The sequence below is a fragment of the Prinia subflava genome, chromosome 11 (genome assembly GCF_021018805.1).
Source record: "Prinia subflava isolate CZ2003 ecotype Zambia chromosome 11, Cam_Psub_1.2, whole genome shotgun sequence".
Lineage (NCBI taxonomy): Eukaryota > Metazoa > Chordata > Aves > Passeriformes > Cisticolidae > Prinia > Prinia subflava.
The window spans coordinates 11,588,064-11,611,960 of NC_086257.1; the positions used below are offsets into that span (position 1 = coordinate 11,588,064).

General features: G+C 40.1%; 1 protein-coding gene and 1 long non-coding RNA gene across 2 annotated transcripts in view; one reads left to right on the forward strand and one right to left on the reverse strand.

Moving 5' to 3' along the window:
- SLC9A9 (solute carrier family 9 member A9) overlaps positions 1-15,083 on the reverse strand; it is a 171,430-nt gene extending 156,347 nt beyond the window's left edge. The window contains exons 1-4 of the mRNA XM_063408187.1: positions 14,589-15,083; positions 8,752-8,954; positions 5,840-5,917; positions 5,175-5,251 (exon numbers count right to left, since the gene is read on the reverse strand). Of these exons, the coding sequence (XP_063264257.1) occupies positions 5,175-5,251; positions 5,840-5,917; positions 8,752-8,954; positions 14,589-14,763 (533 nt within the window). The 5' untranslated portion in view covers positions 14,764-15,083. The remainder of the gene's footprint in view (positions 1-5,174; positions 5,252-5,839; positions 5,918-8,751; positions 8,955-14,588) is intronic.
- A 3,697-nt stretch (positions 15,084-18,780) lies between these two features.
- Positions 18,781-23,824, forward strand: LOC134555990 (uncharacterized). Its single transcript, XR_010081532.1, has 3 exons — positions 18,781-18,954; positions 20,510-20,609; positions 23,131-23,824. It is a non-coding gene; the product is annotated as an uncharacterized LOC134555990 (long non-coding RNA).
- Positions 23,825-23,897: the final 73 nt, after the last annotated feature.

Genomic DNA, 23,897 nt, shown 5'->3' on the forward strand with positions numbered 1-23,897 from the left:
TGAAAAGGAAAGTTGAACGTTTCTTGCCAGTGCTGATTTTGAGCAGCACTATATTAATAACAACGTTATTAATTCAGCCCAAGCCATCCTTCTTTAGAAGGCACCAAGAGGCACTGCTGTAACAGTAGAGTTAAGAGTGAGGAAAAAAAAATTCATGTCATGGTAGAATCTTGATACTACAGACATTTGAATGGAGAATGTCTGCTTTCATAGAAAGTTATGATGGGATCATAATGAGATTATAATCATGGGATTATCTGGATTGGTATTTTATATTCTTGATACTACTTTCTTTTTTAAAAATTTTACTTATATATGTATGTGTCTGTGTAAAGAAACAAAAAAAAATTGTTCTGGTTTTCAAGTAAAACCATTTAAGATTCAGTTTTTAAAAGAAAGACTTTAGAAAGTATATGCTAATTGTATTATATTAATTATATTTATTATGCTGTATTATTAGTCTCAGAATTTAGTGATTATATGGTGAGGAATGGCAAAGGAAAAGATTCTTGACTGCCTGTGAGAACCAAGTATGACGACTTATTCCTCACACTTGAATTTAGATGTCAGAAGAGACTTTGTCCAAACTGTTAGTCACTGCAGTTAAACACAGATGCACAAAAGAAATACTTTGATTCTATGAGGGTTTTTTAATTAGAACTTGAATTTTGAGCACTGATTGCCATGAAGCAATCTGACACGGTTACTGTATCCACGTGCTCACAGACCTACTGGAAAGAATCGAGCCAAACTAACCACCTGTGGCCCCTGTTGAAATATGGAGAAGTCCTGTCTCCCCAGGCAGAGAAGGCTGTGCAAACTGAGCAGCTAATAAAAACACCAACATCTTTGCTCTTAAAACAGGGATCATCCTGGAATGAGTTTTCCTAACATCACTATTATCAGTTATTTGCATTTCGTAACTTCACTTGCTCAAAACTACAATTACTCTACTTTTTCTGATCCAAACCTCATTTTTAATCTCAGCTTTATTCAAGCAAAATTCTCACCACAAGAGCAGCCACAAAGACAGATCAAACTTGGCCTACATTTTCTGTAAATACATTTGTTATTTGAGTTGTACACTCAGGGAGCTTTAAATTCCAGAAAAATCGGGCCTTGCCAAATGAAATGTAGTAGACAGGCTGGAACAACATGAGTAAGTGACTGCAAACATGCTGCATTCTGAATATTGAAAAAGTGGTTTTGGCATTACAATTCTCTTGGGAGAGAACCCAAGTGAAACCAAATAAAATATCACAGATAAGACCAACTTAATGACGCCAGTGCTCCCGTGCATAGGCATCTTGGCCCTGGCTGCCACTGAGAATGCTGATCAAAGAAGCCAAAAGGATTTCAAGAGGGGGAAAAATGCAAATAATTCTACACCCTCTGCCTTTTAATATGTTGCTCTGATAGGTTGTTACCACAGTGTCAAGATTTTTCCAAATACTTAAGCAATCTTCCATTACCAAAATAGAAAATATCTATGACAGACGCCAATTCTGGAAGATGGACCCCAGCACAGTTTATTAAAACTAGAATCTAAGGGAAGAGAACACTATTCCTTGCAGAAGTTGTTAGGTCCTTTTCCCTGCTTCTTCCTAAGAAAAAGGCAAAAAAATTAAAAAAAGGCAAGAGGGGGCAGATGTTCATTTATACTTCAGCAGCCCAGTTTTGATGCACTCACTGAATAGCAGTTGGCACCTGGGAGGTGACATGTGGGATTAGAGTGTTTCTGTTTGGGCTCCAGCACAGGGAGGACAGAGAGGAGACAGCTCAGCAGAGAAGCACCAAGATAACTGGAGAGCTGTGCTGTATGAGAAGACAGAAGCTGAGCTGTCTCCTGTAGATGGGAGTGGAGCTGAGGGCTGTCCTCGGGTGGGTACAGAGAGCATGAAGCCACCTTCTGGAGGCTGCATAGGGAAAGGGTGGGAGGCACAAGTTACAAGGTGAAGCAAGGGAAACTCCAACTGGAAAAACACAAAGACACTCTGCAGTGAGGGTGGTTTTATATAATACTGGAACAGATATCCCAGAGTTCTGGATGACTGCAGACATCCAGACATTGCTTCCAGCTGAAGTTTTCTCTGAGTCTATGAAGAAGTCTCCTACAGCAAGGGACTGCCTGCCCTGTGTCAGGCTGAGCCTCAGAGACACTGGGCCTGTATGGTTTTTCTCAGGAAGAAAGAGCTGTCTCAGTGATTATTCTACACTACTCCTCAGATGATAGGAAGCTGGAACCACAAAGGATGTGTTGAAATACTGGATCTTACATGGTCTTATGTCATGCAGACCTGGAGGCAGCAGACTCTGCTCACTGTGAAGGGACCACTTCAGCAATTCTGCAGTCAATAGGGAATTTTGGAGAGGGGGGATTTCCCCTTTCCCTCCTGGCATGTCCCTGCATGGATCCTTGCTAGTCAGATTTGGTGTCAAGGGCATAATTCTGCTTTGCTGGGGAAGCTTTATATCTTTCATGTGTGTTAAGTGGCTGAGGACGGTCTTACAGCCAATATAGACAGGCATTCCTCAGAGCAGCACTTAGCTGAAAGCAAGTACATTTTGGCACAATCTTCACTAAGAAAACACTTCTCCTTCCCCCACCCTCAGTGGGAATATCTGATTATAGCCTTTTCACTCAAATTCCACACAGCTCCTCTTTCTCCAGGCCTTTCACACAAAAGACTCACAAAGAGCAGACAGGCACCATTGTATCCGTGTGTTCCATGGCAACGTTTTAGCACTCTAAGAGTTTGCAGCAAGCCCAAATGATGTTTCTGTTCTTTATTTATGATATTTCGCAGCTGTTTCTGGTTGACAAAGAGAGGTCTGGTCCTCCTTTGTTCCAGGCTGTGCCCTGGCTCTTCAGGAAGCCCCGGGAGGGTTCACACAGAGCTCTAACTCGGGCAGCAGGAGCACAGCCCCAGTGAGAGGCTGCAGACACAGAGCCTGTGGGTATGGAAGCACTGCATGTGTGTGTGTGTCTTGTGCTCATATAATGAGAAGAAAGCACATGTTTAATTATACATGTGCACAAAATATTTGTCTACAGCAATGAAACATAGAATTACCTCAGGCTTCTGCCCTTTCTTTTGTAACAGCAACTAGTTCTTCACCCTTTCTCTCTTAGGACATATTTTTCTTTTAGGATTTACTTTTCATTCCCTTCAGTAAAATTTTTATATCATCTTTCTTCTTAATGCAGTCATTATCTCCTTCTTATCCTGACATGTACATTACGCAAACATGCCTCAACTCACACAAGCCCTGCTCTGAATGTATCACTGCCTTCCCTGCAGAGGTTCCAGCCGGGCTGTGGGGTTGTACAAGAACACAGTGCAAGGCCCTGTGCTTGCTGCTCTCCACTCTGAGGTCTCCTTTGGATCTTTATCCCTGACTTTGGGCTTGAACTTTGAATTGCTACTAGGAATTGTTCCTAGTAGGAACTTTTTGTAGTAGATTCCATCTGCATATATTCTGTTTTAGATAAAATCACATGGATACAGGAATAAAAGTATTTGGAATAAAGGCTAAGTTCAATACATTATGTTTATTTAAACAAACTTACCAAAGCTGCTCTGACGTTTTCATTTACAAGGGGCAATGTCAGATTCATAAACCAAATGCATATCTAAAAGCATTACTGGGCTGGACAATCCTAATGCTTTCCTGCAATCTCACAGATCATGAGCTTTGGTTTATGTTCAATAGCTGAGACAAGAAAAAGGAAGCACAGCAAGAGTCCTACTGAGACCCAAACCCACTGTTACCTCAGAAATGTGATACCATTTGGCTCAAACTGTTGTTTGGATGTAGATTTTTAAACTGAATTTATAATCCCAGTCTTAGGGATGCTCTCTGCCACAGATGGGTATGAAAAGAAACAAGAGCAAGAGTCATAGGTATGTTAATGCAAATAAAGTGTAAAAATATGAGTGGTGTAGCTGTCCAAGCTGTGAATGTCAAGAAATGATGAGGTGCCATTTCTCGAGGAAAGCAAAATTTCAGAAAGAAAAGTGAGATTAAGCTTTTCCTTTCCAATAAATGGGACACATGGCACAATGCCCATAGATGTTCACTGGGTTTTTTATTTTTTTACATAAAGGGGAGACAGCCACGTTGAGAGTTTACACTCCTCTGTATTTCAGCACAGAATATGATCATACTTTGATGGCAGAATTTAATTTTCATGGCACTTGGAGCGACCACGGCTTGCAGAACTTTTAATACCACAATGCCTCTGGTGCATTATGCTTACTTACTAAGCTCGATTATTAGGAATCTAGGATATCAAGATAGATATGATGACATGCCCATAAAAGAATGGTTTTAAAATCATTGAACTCGAATTTATAGGTCTTTCATGTATTCTGGTATTATTAAAATTACATTAAAGGAGAAAGTTCCATCACATAATAATGCCAGTAAGGGCTTTATGCCTTGATGCAGCACATGCATCTTTACTATAAAGAGAGGGAAAGGCACACATTAAAAAAATTAACTGCTTCTATAATTTGACACTGATGTCAATAGGTACAGAACCTTGACCAGTTTTAAATTTTGACACAGAACTAGAAATTTTTCCCTTAGCAGGTCTGGAAACAAAACAGGATATTTTGCCTCTCTGCTTTTTTTTCCTTCCTCTTTTTCTGTAGAAGCTGTTTAATCACACCCAGGCTCAATTCACAGATAGTTCCAGACTGAGGCTTTTCATGTGATCTTCAACTACAAGTTTTGCTTAGCCTTTGAAATGACTCCAGTTATTTTACATACATGCCATGGGGTATCTATTTCTACCACCTCTGATATTTAGTCCTTGCTGTACTGTCAGAGATCTGCTCTTCTCTAGAAGTAATTCCAGTTAGAAGCATGGCATTTCAATAGAGGGAATGGTCCTGTTTCTCAGGACAGATGGTTAAAGCTATGGAGTGTTCATGCTTACAGCAGTCATAGACCAAAAATGAAGGACACACTTTTCTCAATGCCTGGGGAGAGTTCTTGGCTATCCACGGGTTTTTCCTTTTCCACCTGAGCTTTCCTTGAGCAGGAATTACTTTATATGATACACCAGTTGCTAAGTATATTGACCGTGCAGGCTCTGCAATTCTTTTTACAGTTCAGTTATTAATTGAAAGAAATACAAGCATGTGATAATAGCAGAAGGCACTCACCCTATGACAATGCAGGAGATGGCAGTTCCCAAAAAGGCATAGGTTAAAATGGATCCTAAGTTACGAAAAAAATGTCTCTGGGGAGGAAAGTTTGAAAGAAAGTCCTTTGTTATATAGTAAATAAAAAAGCAGTCAGACAAAAAAAACACATCTAGAAGTGCCATTTGTTACAACACATTTCTAGTATAGAAGATGGACAATTTGGGCTACTTTAGTTATTTTGGAAAGTACAATTTAAAGATGTTTAGTTTTTTTCCCTGGTGGAATGCCATCAAAGTTCCCTGTTTTTTACGTATCTGGCCAAATGTTTCAGGATCACAGCAGAAGTTCACACTGGAAATATCTGATGCAAATGGTACCATAACCCCATCCCTTGAACAAAGTCCGGATCAGGCAGGATACGAAACACAGGCTGTTCCTGCCTGCAGCTCACACCATTCAAAATGGTCTCTTCTGAAAACAGGGAGGCCTAAGTGTTATAAACTGCACAATCAGATCTTTGCACAGGAACAGAGAGAGAGCAAAATGAGGGCCATGAATCATTCATTTTAATCCACTCCTGCCAAGTCCTTCCCAGGCAATAAAATTGTTAGCTGACTCTGTCCTGTCACTGGCCTGCTGTGACACACTCGGCCCCTTCTGTCACACCAGGAAAACACACATACCTTCTTCAAACTATATCCAGCATGAAATATAATGGGTGGCAGCAAAATGTTGAAGAAGATGGAAGGATCAAAGGTCATCTGCCAGGAAGGACAAAAGAGAGGTAAGGACAAATAAAGTAGCATTTAATTTGATAAGATAGTTTTTAATTCTATCTTCTTATCAGGACTGATCTCAGGCTCACCTCCCCTGTTTGCAGGATTATTGAGTTGTTTTACTGCAAGTAAAAATGTGTAGTTCCTTACAGCTTATAGATTCAGATTACTACATGAAAAGTACTCCTTCAAGCAGGAAATCAGTCATGTGTTAATGACAGGGAACACATAAAAGCAGCATTGCCTGTGACAGCAGCTGCCCTCCCACACATCCAATTGACAGTCCCATGACAACTGCTGGTTCAGACATGATCTCCTGGTCCCTTTCAGGAACACACATCAGCAGAGTTGTGCCTCAATTCCCCGTGTACAGAAGGGTGATAAAAGGCCTACACCACCAAAACCAATGCAACATTTCCTCTGAAGGAAATGATTTATAAAATAGCCATTAAAAGTTTTAAAGTAGTGCTAGAATGAGGAAGTGCACTGATCACATTGGCCTTCAACTTCTGGCACAGAGAAAGACCAAGGACATTGCTCAGCCCCTGCAATTCATTACAAACAGCTTTCAATAGAATACAATTCTCTTTAAAATTACAGCATTGCTGGAGAAAAAAAACCCAACTTAAATAAGCCTGTGTGGTGCTTAGTGTTCTGTCAGTGGCTGTATTATATCAATTCTTTTAAGAGACAGGAGGTAATTAGTGCAAAGGCTTGCAGCTCCTTTGTTCAGATGAAGTGATATTTTAAGGCTACAGTATTCTAGTTTATTTTCCTTCAAAAGAGTAAGACCTGCTGACAAAATTATTTCTGCCTTAGTAACAGACAGCTTGATTCAATAAACAGGAAGTGAGAGCTGAGACTTTTTTCCATCCTGCTCACTTTGAATTATAGAGCTAAAAAATCTAGCTAAATAACCTGCCAGAAACATTAGCTGTGCTGGCACCATCATTGAAAACCTGATGGAAAAAGGATTTTCTTCATTTAAGAACTAACATTCTCAAATATTAATTTTGGAAATAATTTAGCAGCTATGTTAAAGTATCTTCTCTGTGGGCATCAGAAATCCTGACTGCATGTTTTATTATTCAAAATCACGTTCTGAAGAATACATGTTTGTAAGTCATGGCACAATCTATTGTCTCTGATAAAAGGCGCCAAGTAAAGGCTTTTAGTGTAGTCAAAAGGGAATTACAGTTGTACAAAACCCAGAGTGTGGTGTGATCATGCTTTCTGTTTTGTACATTTGTACTTCTGCCAGTCAGGAAGGCTGCCAGGCATTGTTATTGTCTCCTAAATACAGCTGAATTCATCCCCCTTTCCTTTTTTATTTATTTTCTTTTCAGGAGGGAATCTGCCAGATAATTTTAAAGGAAAAACAAGTGAAAATTCAGGCAGACTGAGGTCTCTCCAATCATTTAGAGAGGAACTACAATTCACAGTTGAGACTTCCAAGAACCTTCCAGCAAAGTTAGACTATGGAAACAAGATTGGGCAGTTTCCTGTAAGGGCAAGAGAAATTTCTGTGCAAGTCATTGCTCCTCCTTTCTCCTAAATCAACTTCAGTGCCAGGTCTGATGAATTTGATCAAATGTAATGGATTAATACATCTGTCCTGGAAACGAAACACAAACTTTGACCAAGACAAAGCTGCAAATGCAACCAACTAGCAGGAAAAAGGATGGGGATTCAGCAAAACCTGATCAGTCTGACTGCCACAGCATTTTCCTGTCTCCACCCACCACAACTCTAATGGTCCTTGACAGTCTAGTTCCTCCTGAGAAGGGCAAGTCTGGCACTAACAGCAGCCAGTGGTGCTGCATCAGCAAGAAATCTGAGCAGATGGTAAAATCCTAATTCTGCTCAGCTCCCCAGTGAACACTCTAAGCATAACTTAAAAGTTTTCCTAACGATAACCATATAATACACAGGATCATGTATAACTGTATTAAACAAACAATAATACTTGGAAAAAAGCAAAATAATACACTGCAGTATTGTAAAAAGCCATTGGTAAGGGCTTAGGAGCTTCATGTGAATATACAATGTCTTTGAGCACAAAATACAGGTTTTTAAAAGTGCCTCTGCACTCCAGTGTTCTTCAAATGGCTGCCATTTGGAAAAAAAGTGAACATTGTAAGAAGCAAATATTACATGGGCAGACTATACTATACTAACAAAGTAAAATATTTTGTTGTGGACTGGAAAAAAGAAAAGGCCATGACATTGTGAAAGACTGCAAATTTTCTTCTACACTCCCCTTTGGAAGTCTCCCCATGGCAGTGAAGTCCCTACTGAGGATCACTGCAGGAGTGGAAGAATGTGTGAGAATGCTGTGATGAATTTGAGTGTACATTAAGTACATATTTACAAGTTTGTGTTTTGAAAAATGTTTAGAGTTTGCAGTTTCCTGTGCTATCCACAGGAGATAACCTCCCCTTGCATTATCCTGCCAGAGCACATCACTTTGAAGACAGAGGAAAAATAAAGATATCAGTGGCATTTATAAAGGCTTAGTGGCAATGAATCCAAGTTAAACAGTTGTGCCTGCAATGAACTCAGTGGCTGCAGGAGCTGGGACATTTGAAACAGCTCAGGCCACCACTGCATAAGTGCACAGTCAGCTTGGAGCTAAATGATGGTCAGGGTTCCAGCACACCTCATTTCCTTTACTGTTCTTCTTCCTCACCTACCATGCCCACCCTAAATTCAGAATAGACCTTCTCTCTGCCTCATTTTAAATTGAAGCTTGTTTTCCTCTCTCAAGCATGAAAATAAATATCTTGCAGAGTTTAGAGCAAAAATAAGATGGGTTTTACCTTTTGAAGCATTGCATTGCCCTGGTGACCATTGACATTGTGGTGGCTGATCTCTCTCTTGTACTGATATTCGTAGACCTGATTAGTTATGTTAATAAGCAGAGTGGATGGCCCAGATTTCAGCTCTTCACATTCATAAACAGTCCCACTTTCAACATCTGCTGATTTTGTCACATATCGTATAACTAATCCCATTACAAGGCCTGAAAGAAAAGAAGAAAAAGGAAAGATATTCAAGTACTTTTAAGTATTTGATGCCACATATTTAGAGAAAAAATTAGCTCTGCCAAAGCTAGGATACCTCTCAATGTTTCTACATTTACGGAACCTCTATCAACACTTCATGGATGACCACAAAATATTTCTCCAAAATGGGCATTCCATTAGAATGCAGATGTTGGTTTGACATATGCACAGTCATACTCCTATTTTTGTGATCCAGATGCTGGCATAATAATTAACTGAGTTTTTCATCCACTGCATTTTCAATAGTTATTTAGAGCAGGGAGATGTCTGCACAACTCATGTGCTGAACTGAGCATATAAACATCAGCTGTGCTTTTGGGTATTTTGTACACTTCATTTGTGGGGAAAACTCTGACACATCCTCAGGCACATTCTGCTTTCTCTATTTCTGGGACTGTATAAACACCGAAAAATAAAACCAGGAAGAAGGGAAGGAATAATTAGACTATCTACAATTTAGAGCTCTTACCTAAGACAGATATTTTGTTTCCCTTTACAATTAACAGAAAGGAAAATGTACTTCTGCAGCCATCCTCTGGATAGTATGGCTCTTTCTTTTGGCTCTAGTGGGAGGCTGCATGTTTATTCAGGAGAGGTAATATTTACCTAGACAACATTACTGAGATGATTTCCTCCCTCAGAGACTTTGATTTGGTTTCAAATTGAATTTCCATACTTCTTTTATGTCCTGTATGCTTTAAGTCCCATGTATGGAATAAAGTGCTTTACAGTTAGTAATTATTAACACATTCATAAAGTGCTAAGAATGCTCAGATGAAATATTGATGAAAGACACCTAAACATCTAGATAGATATACTTACTATTAAAAGGTAAGAAAGAAATGAAATTACATGAAATATCAGAGAAGCACCTGCCAAATGTGATGTTACAGTTTCAGTGTGATCCCATCATCAGAAGGGGATACAAGTGACCATAAGGACCTTGAGAATCCTTGTTATTGTCACATCTTCTCCTAACAGAGACTACTGGAGCTGCAGATTCCTGGCAAAGTCGAGTTTGTAGCTTCTTGCAGTGATGCTGAGTAACAGCTTTATTACCTGGTTTAGTGAGTGCATGCATTTGTGCCTGTTTAGAATCTATTGTTTGGTGTGGTTGCTTTCTGTAAATGACAAAGGGTTTCAATAAGCTGTAGAAATCCCACAACCTCTTTCTTAAATTACACAGCATTCCCGCAATAAATCAGACAACAAATCTAGCTGTAGTAAAATGCAGATTTCCTCAAAATGTTAGGGGCAAGTATGTATATGTAAAGGGAAGCAAGCACTGCATGTGCAACTATGAAATATGACTTCTGCAGTGGTCAGCCCAGATGTCCAAAATCATGGGCCAGAAACCAGAATACCATTCATTAGTTAAAACTGTCAGAGTTTTCATCTTAGTTTTATTAGATTTCCTTTAGAAGAATCACATATTTGATTTTTAAATTCAATTTCTAATACATTAAAAATTCAACTTAATTTGATGCTTGAACAAGACTTGATATTTTTCATTTTCTGGAGCAGAAAACTGACAGGTTTTCCTGCACCCTGTTTGTCCTTATGACTCAATGATTTAAACTACAGCCTCTGATACACTTCTGTTACCAGGTATTATTTAATCTGCTCAGGGAACAGAAGTATTTTGTAGACATTCACCAAGGCCTGAGCAAGGACACAGGCAGAAAAAGACTATTCAAAAGGTGTTTTGAGCACATTTATTTAAATACAGTATTGACACACAAAAGGATTTCACCAATGTTACAGGCTTCTTTAAAAAAGTCTTAACTGTCCTTTGAAGTCAGATCTTGCAGCAAAATCTCACTCTGAGTAAAGCTCAGTCGTGTTTCTACTGAAGGCAGTGCAGGTTTTCCTGGCTCTTCAGAGGAAGGATAAAATCGTTAATCACAGATGGGGCCATTGGAGGGATTTTTTAAGTCATCATGCCAAACTCCTGAGCTAAACAGGACTGTTCTTTCCCCAAGATTTCTAGTCAGCTGTTAAACACTTTCCACAGTAAGAACACTCAGGGATGCAGTTTTAGTCATTACTTGATTTTTCCAAATAGTTAAGATTTTCTTTCAAATTTCTTTGTCTCAAAACGATGTTCCTCTCTTCACCTTACCAGTACAAAATATCAGTTTTTGCCTTAATTGTGATTTTCCTGTACTGACTTCTGAGTTCCAACGACCTTTCTTCATTGTGAATGTTGTGATCAGGAAGACAATGAAATACTCTGTTTTACTGAGGTTCAGAGATTCCTCTTTCTGGGACCTGTTCCATCCATTTCTGCCAGTGAGGAATAGGGATACTCAGACCACACCATCAGAAGGCAACCACAATTACTTCACCCAAGAGGCATACTGGATTTGGAAGGTATGAGAATCATAGTGTTCATCATTAGACACCTCTACCAAAGCTGAATCCACAACTGAGTGTGCCTCAATTCCAAACACGCTAAATGGGATCCTCTGCAGGGGTGCAAAGGGCTGCTGTGAGTCAGCCTTCCCTCTGCACAGCCGTCAATACCTGTCCCCTCAAACCCTGGTGAAACACCTCTAATCCCAAAGCCTTTTTACGTGAACACCACAATGGCTCGTGTGTCATTCAGCCTTTTCATGTTTTCCTCCCAGCCTGATCAGCTCATCCCATGGAGCACAGCCCCGAGGGCTGCTGCACCTGCAGCCAGCCTCACCTCCACCGAGGGGCACCTCCCACTCCCCAGGGTGACAATTGCTCAAGCTGAGAACTATTTCAATTTAAATTTGGTAACTAACCTCCCGTATAAAAGGCACAGCTTGGCTTGCTGCTGGTTTGGGGTTTTGTTGTTGAAGTTCAGTTCTGGCTGCCTGCTTGCAAGAGTGACTTAGCCTCTTACTCAGAGGTGAGTGGTGCTGCCTCTGTGTGAGCCTGGCACCCGAGGGGAGGAGGAGGAATTTGGATGCCTGCACTCAGTTTGTCACTGTGTAGCTCTGAGCTATTGCTGCACTAATGTGAGGGGCCATGACTTAACATCTTCTGTGGGGAATTTGGTGCCTAGTGGTTTATGGCTGAGGCATTTAAAGGTAGCTGGCCTCGCAGGAGGTGGCTCCAGGCACTCTGGTGTTTTATTGGCTCGTTGTGTCTTGACCAGCACTGAGGCCACATCCTGGGCCCGGTGTTATGAGAGGGCTCACCTACCCTCATCCTAGTGGCTTTATTTCCATCAGTGCTGGTGTAGATCATCTCCCACACCACTCCTGAGGGTGCTCTTGCATGGGAAACTCTCATACCCACCTGTCTCCTGGGTATACAGAAATTAGGAATGGAGCAGAGTTCAGTATTTGTGCTCTGTTTATCAAACCCAACTACAATGTACAGAGAAACTCGCTCTCTGAGACTCAGGAAAACCAAGGAATCAATGAATGAACAGATAAGTCTGTATGTTTCCTCATTGTTTGTGAGTGATTTTTCAGCTTGGTCTCAAAACAAACAAAACAATTTGAGTCTTTAAGTATTTTCAAACTAAATGCCTTGCTATATATATATCTATATCTACACATAGATACACCCTTTGTGAAATAATGTTGAGTTAATTCTTGTGAATTAATTTGGCATTACTTGAATTTTTTTTACTGTGTAGAAAGATTTTAAAATTAAATATAGTTACTGTTGAGCTATTGTTTTGATAAAAAAAATACACCTCAATTATTCAAGTTTCTAAATGGACAGCATAGTGTTTTTTGGGTTTTTTTTTTTTTTTTTTTTTTTTTTGCTAGCTGGAACTATTCAGCCTAAAACTGAATTTTCCTACAGAGCCTATACAAACAAACAAAAAAAAAAAGAAAAAAGAGCCAACCCACTCTTTCATTTGTTCTCTCTACTTTAAATAGAACTTTCTATCAGTCTGTGTTCAATTTGTGGCTGTTCAGCACTTTGCAGTAACTGTAAAACTTCCTGTTTGTGTCTCTCTGTGTTTTTTTCCCCTGGTGTTCCTCACACTCTGCCTTCCCTGTCCTCTGCACTGCTGCTCCCCTAAGGGCACAGTCGAGGAATACAGACCCACCTGTCACCCTGTGGGACACTGCAGTACTGCCCATATCCTGTCAAGGATCAGTTCATTGTGCTGCTATTCACAAATCTAATAAATAGCTCAATGGGCTGGAGCAAAGCAAACTGTAAGGACTGAAACCTCTTTTTGTGCAGAAAAGGTAGAAATGAGAGTTGTTTGGATAGGCAAGGTGAAATTAAGTGATGGCAGGAGTTGTCCCACTGTCAGTGCTTGGTATCATGAGGATTTTCTCCCAAAATTGCCGCCTCTGGATCTGACAACCTCTCTTTGACCTCTGAAATTTCACTTTCTTTTTAATATTGCCATTCTGTGGTAGAGATAACTACACCCGTACCCAAAATTTTGAAGGGTAAGAAGGACATCCTTAGCTTTTTGGAGCCTATAGACAAGCTTTTTTCCCTGTTTGAAGAGTGCCATCAATAATGCAAGACTAAAGAGATAGTTTATTTACAATCATGAGGAATGTTTTAATAATTCAAAAGCTCTGTCCTGCTAGAGCACTAATGTCTTAACCAATCAAAAGAATATCAGCAGGTTATCCTTACGATGTGCAGTGTGTTCTCAGCAGGCAGAAAAACAGGCCCAAGTGACAAAACTCTAATTCTATACTTATTTATTTTTGTTTTGTGTTTGCCTATATTTCATTTCAGTTTTGACTGGCTTTTGTCTAAATCTTTGGAAAATGCCATCAGAAAATGCACATGGGCAAAGAGCACCAGAGGGGAAGGAAGCCACTGCAGCAGAGGCACCCCCTTAACAAAGTCATTTTGGGGTATTACCCTGCTAGAGGATGTGGTGTGCACAGAACCTGTCAGGACAGGCTGGCACTCAGCTAATGGCTGAGCTGTTGATTTCTATCTTCCATTTGGACAGTTTGCCCCCTGTAAGTCCCTTATGGCAGCTGAGTCTCTCAGGGTGAGGCAGCACACAGAGAATGACAAGAGAAATCATTACATGTGGAGGTGTGTACCCCTGAACCACAGAGTGCTTAGAGGACACTGCTGAAAGCTCTGCGCGAGAGCCAAATGCAGCATGGCAAAACTCCATAAGAGATTAGAACTAGACAGGAGAACTAAAGTTACACTACAGTGACAGCATTGAGAGCGAACTTGAGACACATTCTTCAGTGTGTTTTTCAAAGGCAGAGAGCAAAGCCAAAAGAAAGCTCTCAAGATCATTTAAACTTTATTAGACAACATGTCTGTATCCACAAGGGTCCTTAGACTAACAGCTCAGAATGTTATAAAAACCCAAGCGAGCTGTTTTTGTGAGCAGTAAACCCCCCAGCTCTCTGCTGCCTGACCACAGAGGAGCAGAATGCCCAGGCTCAGGGGAACCAGCTCATCACAACTGCTCCCCTATCAAGGCAGCCCCTGGCTACTTCAGGAGAGATGCTGTCACATCATTATTTCACTGTACACTTATGGAGCTGATGGCATTTAATTCAGCACATCTCTGAGCTTTGTCAGCACTTGATCTCAAGTGCCTGATCATAAATATGCAACTAGTCTGATGTTATGCTGGCACTGGAATTCATACTCACCGTAAAGCATCGCTCCTCCAGTTTCATGCAGAAAACGGAATCGATGGTTTTTAAACAACCAGATTGTTAATATTGTAAGAATGAGGAGAAAGTTAAAGATTAGCAGCTCCACAGCTCCCTGATGATAGAAGTGATCTTCATCTTTCACTGATACATACTTCTTCAACTTTTCCATTTCATTCCCTTTAGAGAAAGTACATGAAAAATAAAAGAAAAAAAAATCACAGGAAGGAAAGTGTTGTCACCTTTAGTACAAAAACTCCAGACACTACAGAAATTCACAGCAAGCACATCTGTTTCATTTGCAGCCTCATGGTAAAGTGCCTCAGCTCAGAATTCAGCTGGGTTCTAGTTACAGCTTCCTGTTTCTCTCTTAAAGCTGCCCTGTCTCATTTTTGCTGTTGTGATTGTGTCGCTGGACTGCGCTGCCTCTGGCTGAGGATGCACAAACTGCCTCCAAGGCTCAGCCTCTCCATTTCTGCAATTCTGTTGTAAAACTCAGTGTGTGCTCATGTTTTCTTCCTGTAGTTTACAGCCCAGTCTGAATCCTAGGGGTCTTATTTTGTCTTCATAGTTTAAGATGGAAAAAATTATGTTTAAAAAATGGCATAACAACCTTTCCTACGTTTTGAAAGTTTAAGAGCCTTTCCTCTTTCCCATGTTTAAATGTAAATAACATAGCACTTTATTCTGGTGTAAAGACAGAAGAAGAAGACAAATCAATGGATAAGGATTTCAAGATTTCAAGTCAGGATAACTGTTGCAAGATGCTTGTAAGTGATAATTTTATGCATGCACTGTTGGGAGAAATATATTGGAATTAAGTGGTGCAGGACCTTAAGAATGCATTTTGCTTTTAATGATCTGGTGTCATTTGGCACCTATAGGCTACTTAGAGGGATGCCTCTAATGTTCAGAGCTGTACATGGAGAAGAGGTAATGTGAAAGCTGTGGGTAATAGAAGAGCCTGTATGAAATGTTTCAATCCTGTTAGTTTTCTTACACCTTGTCCTGGCTGTATTATTGTTCTCTGTATGCCATGTTCTTTTCTTGGAGGTATACAGAGCCAGGAACCTCTTCAGCTAAATTAAGCCAAATCACCTCTCCTGTGTCTCTTTTGCAAATTTTTTTTATGTACATTTTTTTTAAAGAAGGATGAGTCTGAGTAGATCAGGACCAGCTCTACTCAGAAAATGAGCCCATGGAAAACACACAGAAAAACAGCATGGACTCAGAAAACCTTACCTGGGTTTGCAATAACGACTCACTTGAAAAACTGTTGGCAATGTGACCACGTAATCTGATTTTTTTTTTTTTTTGTGCTCAAGTCTTTCCATATTATTTCAGGTAAACCTATTTTAGGGTATCCAGGCCCTTCAGCAATTTCCCTTTCTAAAAATGGAATAACTTCTCTCCAGGTTTTGGTTGGTTTGAAGGTTAAATAGGAAAACAACTTGTTGCAACAGCTGCATCATATTTCCAATATTGATAACGGATGATAAATTGAGAAGGAAGGGAACTTGATAAAATAGAAAGGCACATTTTGACTTTAGGAACAGGCTACCAGGTAAATGAAGAAAGTTTTCATGTGGAAGATATTTTGAATACTACTTAACAAGTGAAAGAGAAAAACAAGTAAAAGCTTTGTGGAAGGCAGTACACCAAGTAATTCTCATAATACTGTGTATTTACTACACAAACAGTATTTGCTTCATCTCCTCTGGCATGTACTTTTAACGAACAAGAGGTAGTAGTCTTGTTTATGTCCACCTTTTCAACTCTATGGATTTCACAGAACAATAATCCTTAGCCTGGCAGATGTAGAAGTCTGCTCTAATAGGAACTATCAAGATGGAATAGAAAGCAAGAGGAGTCCTGTAAATCAGTAGGGGGATTCTCACATTCTCACCTTGGAGGATATAAAGTCAGAAAAGGAGCATAATGTAAAAATTGTAATAAATTATAGTTAGTGGGAGTTCCAAGCAAAGATACTGTGCTTTAGCACCACTGGCAATTCTGCAAGCACAGGAAAAATACAGACAAGAGTAAAAGCAAACTTTGAAAACAAGTGCACCTGTATGTATAATTAAAAGACCAAGCCAAGCCAACTCTGAAACTGAGAAATCAACCACTTTGTGACTACAGATAACAAATGTTCTGTCACAGCTCGCTTGCCTAAAATCCCCAGACAGACTGGAACAGGATTAGTGGGATCACAAGTGGTTATCCTTCTCTAATCCATCCCAGCCAAGAAGATCTGCCTTGCTAGCTCCTGCTCTGATACACAACTGCCCGGGAAATACTGTGGGCTAGGGCCTCTTAAGGCCACTAAGCCCACAGTGGTGGGCTAAGCATCATTTATAACTGCCAGGCCTCTGTGCATTTTAAAATCTCTTCTTCTCCTGCCCTGAATAGTCTTCCTATGAAACCAGTTTATTTGCTGGTCACTATTGATCTTGTTCTCTCTTTTTTCCTGAGGTCAGACTGTGGTTTTTCTTATTTTATATTGCTGATATTCAATCTTCATGGGTCACAGAGCCTCCAGAGATAGAAATAAATCCACATAATCTATGTATCTTTGTTACAGCTATTACACTTAGCTGAAAATAGCTTAAAAAATATTTTCTGCTTACTGGAATACAGCTTTCTATCCAGAAGGTAAAGTCTGTTTTGGTTTTCTTTTTCCCTCCTTGGTTCAAGCCTGTTTTACTGACTTATTAAAATACTGTACTAATTATGATGAATATACATTGAATTGAGTGGAACTAGACTTTTAATCTCTTAAGACTTGTGATCCTTCTGCTCATATGTCACTGTCTAGAGGCATTGTATCAACACAGGGATATGTTCTCTCCTCTTTGAGCATGAATAAATTTGATGCAGCCTGTGATGTAACAACCAGTTCATCATGCTGGAATCTTCCTTCAGAGACCAAATTCACTTCAGACAGACCTGAAATGCTCAGGTGTACTTTTCTCACTGAGAGGACAGGACTGCCAGCATGTCTGAAGAAATAAATGCTTTGAAAGAGAGGAAGCATTTTGGTTCTGTGAATTGTTACAGGAGAGTTAATCTGCTCCAGTTTAGACAGTTTAGCCAACAGGTTCAGAATGTAATGAATTCTTACAAAATTGTGGAAAACTGATATTATTTGTTTTTGCAGTTTAAATTAATCCACACAATTGAATGTCACGATTATGAAGGAAGTATTTCTAAGTTTACTTCTGTGTGTTTAATGCTTTCATTTTCAGCTTTAACTGCTGCTCGGTGTATTTTTTATATATTTTGATAAACTGAAAAACAATCTGGATAATTTTTATTGTTACAATTTTACATTAAATCTTTCTAAACTACAGTTTCCTGGTGGTAGACTGTTTGGGGAGCTGATTCATATTCAACTCTTAGAACTGTGGACTTGTGCATATACTCTGGTTTAATTTTAGTTTCCTATAAAAGCAGGCAATGCTTCAGTCTCACAGACTAAGCTACAAGCTGGAATGTGTGTACTAAAAACTGAGGCAAAAAGGTCATTGAATCCCTTGGTCTTTCCCACGTCCTTTGTCACTAGTTTCTCTGCCCCACTGAGCCCGGGTCTACACTTGCAGGAGCCGCTTTTGCTGCCCTTTTCCTTATATCCCTACTGACTCACAGCTCTCAGCATTCTCTGCATGCTCAGGAAATGTCTCTTTCTCTCTCTGTTCCTCCTGGGTTCCCTCTTTCTGCTTCCATTTCTCTACTTCCTTTTCCCTTTGGAGCTCAGCCGGGTGTTCCCTCATCCACAGCAGCCTCCGGCCAGGTTTGTGGACTTTCTGCAGGCTGGGAGGTGTTTGTGGTTAGAAGCAGCTCCCGTGGAGATCAATCTCTCCTGGATGTCGATATTAATGCCCCACACTTCCATATCAATGGTGATACCACATCACTGATTCAATTTGAGTAAACAGCAACTACCAAAAACCTGCTGAATTCAGGATTGCCACACCACAGCAGCAAACATACCGACTGTCATTGCCATTTCTTTAAAAAACCCCAACAAAACCACAACCCCCCCACCCCAAATTCACCCCGCCCCCCTAAACCCCCCCAAGGTACCTGAAACAGTATTTTGGTACAGTGCTTTTTGTTTTACTCAGGCTCATTGTTCATCAGTGTGTCATTCTGTTTCAGATACGAAGGATATTAGCTGGTGTTGTGTTGTAACAAAATGCTGGTGGGGAGTGCGGGAACAACCCCAGATTTACCTGCCTGCAGGACAAGGGCTGCTCTCCGCCAGGAGCGGATCTGCAGGCGCATCCCACTAGAGGGCTCTCGGTACCCGCGGAACGGAATCCCGGCTCCAGCACTGCTCGGTCTTTTACCGATTCTCCAGGTTAAAGACAGGCTTTGGTTTATTTAAACAAAGCATTGTAGTAGTCCATCAGTATACTGGATTGGATCCCATTTGGAATTCATAATTACTTTTGTGACTTTATTTTCAGAGGAAGGGTGCTGATTCAACTGAATTATTTTTAGTGTGTGAACATGAACATTTTGGATAAATTCCTATTAAATGAAGCATCTTGCCCCAATTCTTGTTTCCATTAGATCAGTAGCAATCAGATTAGTCTGAAGTTATTATTTTATAGATTCTGCCAATACCACCATACTATTTTTGTGGGGACTTATGTTTACATATGCTGGCTTTTGTTATGTGCAGATAACCCTGCTTCCTACCTCAGAGCCTAAAAGTGTATTTTACAGAAAGAGATCTATAATTAACACTGCTGTTTGCATCCCTATCAGTATCCAAACAGCAGCTGTTCCTTTTTTCATTTCAACACTGTTTAAAAACTTGTAAATAAGTAACATTAGGAATGGTTAATCATAATTTCTACAGAATTGTACCGTGCTATCTGCAGCAACGTTTCTTGAGAACAGATTGTGTTCTTCCATTTTGAGGACAAACAGGGCTATGTTTGTAAAGGAATGTGGGCACAAGAAATGCAGGCAGGTGCTTTTGAAAATCCTGGTGGACTGTAACTCTTATTGCAGACAAAGTTTGGCCCTGGACTCTTTTGTAGTAACCAATTTTTCTTTAAGAGAATTGTCTGAAACAGAACTAATTTAGATCTGGGAATATCTCTCTGGAGTGCCATTTTCTCTCCTTGCCCAAGGGAAAGCCCTGTCTCATCTCCAGTTGAGGCCCTGGCCTGTGCTCTCTCTTCCTTTGCCATTCTCTGTGTATGTTTGGGACAATCATTTCTCTTTACTCCAAGCCATGTTTTACCCTTAAGTTGCTCTTGCTTCCAACCTCCTTACTCACAAACCCCTTTTCTTCCAACTGACAGTTTTCAAATATTTTTCTCTTGTTCTCTGGGAACTCTAGTTGCTATAGAGACACCTGATGATTACAGAGACAGTGACTACCTTTGTTAGAACCTCAGTTGCTATAGCAATGACTGTTGGCCGTGGGTTCAATGAAATTTGCTACATGGTTCACGCCCTTTTACACAGCAATACGGCTTGTAAAAGCTTCTTTTAATTGTTATGCTCAGTAATGAGACTGCGAGCCAAATTCTGTTCTAATTGAAGTCAGTGGGAGTTTTGCCATTAACTTCAGCAAGACCATGGTTTGATCCTAAACTCCTCTGTCCATAAATAACAAAAGGAATCCACTTTCAGCACTGTGGCCAACAGGGTATGGCTTCATTCAGTCAGTAACACTGAACCTCGGAACAAAGCTTTGATGTCTGTGACTTCAGATTTCAGTAAAGCTTGACTTAAATGATAACCTTTTTCTTTTGAATATCACAGAAATTCTCTGACTAAATAGTCAATTCTCAGATCAAACATACCATAGTCCTTGTGGGGACCTATGTGTATTCTTTTAAACAGAAGAATTGTGAAACAAAAATGTAGTCTTAAACTATTTGTTTTTCTTCTAGGAGAAATGTTTCTTTTTTGTTGCTGTGTGGAAATAGTAAGACAAGAAAATAAATATCTTCAAGGAGATATCATCACAGAAGAGGTATCCTTTCTGAAAAGGTAGATATAATGCTGTTCTTCCAAAGGATGTTATTTCTTGGCAGTATCCCTGAAATTTTTTTGACACTATGGGAATGACCTCTGAAGAATGTCTTAAAGTCAACTTTGTCTTTGAGCTATTTCTGTTCTATTTGAGGTATCCTGGAGATACTTTCAAAGTCACAGGAATCCCATTCAAGTAGAAGTTGAGGTTGGAAGGCACTGTATTTGGTGTGTCCTTTCACAAATGTTTCTTTCTTTAGGTTATACCCAAATCATCACACATTATGACTGTTGTAGTCATTTGTGCTTTTACCTGGCAGCCTCTTCAGGAATTCATTATTGTTCTCCTCTTTCTCCTCTTTCCTTCACTGTTTCTGTGAAGTATAGGGAAATTTGCTGTGAGTTTGTGTCAGAACTGTTCTTACCCTTGATCTTGTCTATAAGGAGGGTTACATTACAGGCAAGATTACAAAATGTCTAATTTTCAGCATGCCCAGAATAACAACTCTGACATGCCCACTTCAGCAGTTGCTGCAAAATTAAAAACCTTCGTAGCTCTCTTGCAGACTCCTACCATGCATATTTTGTGTGACAATCTGCTCATTTTAAGCAGTCATGACTAGATGAAAGAGAACTACCTGAAATAAGTGCCATTGATCTCTCTAGAAAGAGCTAGGCCAGAATGAACAGAGTAGAGTTTTTCACTTGCTAAGGGAAAAGTAAGCAATGGAGAAACATTGCCATTCGAGCTGAAGAACTCAAGTGACACCTTGTATCAGTATATATTGTGTGTACATTTCTACAAGTTTCACTCCCCAGGCACTGTCAGGTACCTGCAGAACATCAGGACTCTGTGCACTCCCGTGCTTTTGGTGGGCTTACTGCTCTGTGGCATTTTTCTGTACCCACACCAATATACAGAAGGAATCCAGACTCACTTATCTCTCCTTTCCCTTCATATAATTTCCTCAAAACCTGGCATTTTTTTTTTCCTGCTGCAGCAGTCATTTTTATTTCTCTTTCTTCTGCTCTCCAAAGATAAGCTGTGGAAGACTCCTAAGACAAATCATGAAAGAAATCCTTTCTTATGAATTCTGCTCTGCTCTGGTGATCAGTTTCATCTGCTGATTAAAGACCATTTAGGCATTCCTTTGTTTTGACACCAGCCTGTTGGTCAAAGTGGTTGCTCTTACTGTTCATGAATGCCAGGCTTTCTGTGAGTAGAGGCTCATGAATTGTAAACAATGATCTATTGTAAATCTTGTGCAATTATCTTCTTGAATTTCTGATTAATTTAGCACCAAAAAATCAGAATGAAAGAATAATTCAGATTTGAAGGGACTTTAAGGGTCATCTTGTCCAAAGTCTGAACCAGCTTAGATCGGGCTCCAAGATGCTCAGTGTCTCACAGTGGTTTTTGTTTTTCTGGGCATTTAATTTGCAGGTGTAAGAGAGGGGAAGCAAAAAAGCACTGCTTTCGGTAGTGTTTTGAGTTTGAGCATTTTAAGTTACATGCACAAAAAAAAATTATAATGTACAGATGAAATTCAAAAGTCATACATAAACTCCATTGTACTCAAAGCATCTTATGGTGACTCTCCAGCATTTTCATTCCTCTGTCAGTTTGGATACGGAATAACATTAGAACTGCTGCTTTTCTTGCTTAAGTTTCACTTTCTTAGGCTTTACATGAACATATTCCACCAGTCTGTTATGGAGGACACAGGAGACTGAAATACTAAAAATTTTTGGGGACCATTAATTTTTGTGAGATTTTCTGCTTTGCTAGAAAAAGCTTTATGAATTGTGTTCTGTGTAATCTGTTCTATTTCTAAGCCATAGGAGGAATTTTTTCCTGACTTCTAACATGCAGTCACAATGTATTTTATATTATTTGAATAGCCTGCTTGGATGTCTACTGAATTCTTGTGTGATTTACAGACAAACTCTGTTCTGGTATTTGAAAAAGAGATACAATTGTCGATGCCCTTCCAGTACAAGTACATTATCTGACATGAGCAACAAACTCAAGGCTGTGTTTGTTGCTATCAGAGGGCAAACAGATTCCCTGTTTGAGGCTGTTCTTTCTGTCCACACCCCCTATTAAATCTGGCAACCGTTCTCTGGCCCTGGTAGGGAGAGGAACTGCAGGGGCTCACCATCCCAAGGTACTAAAGACTTGGAACAAGCTGGATTTGTGTGTCTTCAAATCACAGCTGTTTTCTGACAAGTGCTCCCTAATAAATGCTCAACTGGTTAAACCATGCACTCCCAGGACACTGAGACTGCTGTGGAGGTGCTTGTCTCTCACAGGTTAGACACTGTTTAGGAAGAAACAGCATATCTGCTCAACATCCTTGGAAGGACAAGGAAACAATTTTAGGATAAATCAGCTAAGTATCCCAGACAGAAAGTGGTAGGAAGTTATTTAAGCTGAGCCAGCACTCGTGCCATTCCTGCTTTGTTCTCAGATTTGCAGCTAACAGTGTTCTTTATCCACCTTGTCCTTTCTCTTGCCAGTCTTCTGCCTCCATTGCAGGTCAGGAGAAACTGTTGTTCCTTATAAAGCAGCTCTAGCAAGGAAAAAGGGCACTGGACTTAGATTCACATACTGTTGGTGCTTGTTATGGCTTCCCTGGAGCACAGCTGGAACTCTTCCATTCGTGTTCTCTCCTCCGTGTCTGACAGTCTGAACCTGGTGACTCTACCTGCTGAGCACAGCCCTGCAGGGGTGCAGGAGGCTGCAGGGTAGGGCCTCACCCTACACCTCACCACAAACAACACTCTCTAAACTGCAAAGAACGATAAATAAGGGATTGTTAGATCAATGTCTCACAGCAGTCCTTTTAAAAATTGTTTTGGTAGCAGCAAACCCCAGAACTTTGGTGCATCCACGTATTCTGTCACTTCAAAGAGGAATCAACTGAACTGGTCTTGGAAAAGAGGAGAAATTGGAACTTGCTGACCAGTCACCTCTTACTGGATGTGAAGGCAGAACAGTCACAAAGACTGGGCATTCCTCTTGTTGCTTAGATCTTCTTCCCACCTCTAAATGTATAGAGAAATACTCTTTGGATGTGGTTCTTATATTTCACAATATTCCCCATGAAAAAACCCCCAAAACCCCAGGGTACTTCTGGGGTGTTAAATGGGGTATGTTACATCATAAAACATGTTTGCCACATTCCTGTGCAGGCTTAAGGGTTCTCTTTGTCTCTGGAAGGCTCTGCCAGCATAACACAGGCTATTATGTTTATATGTTCTCTGGTTTTGAATATGGCCTTTTGTTGAAAGATCCATTTCAAC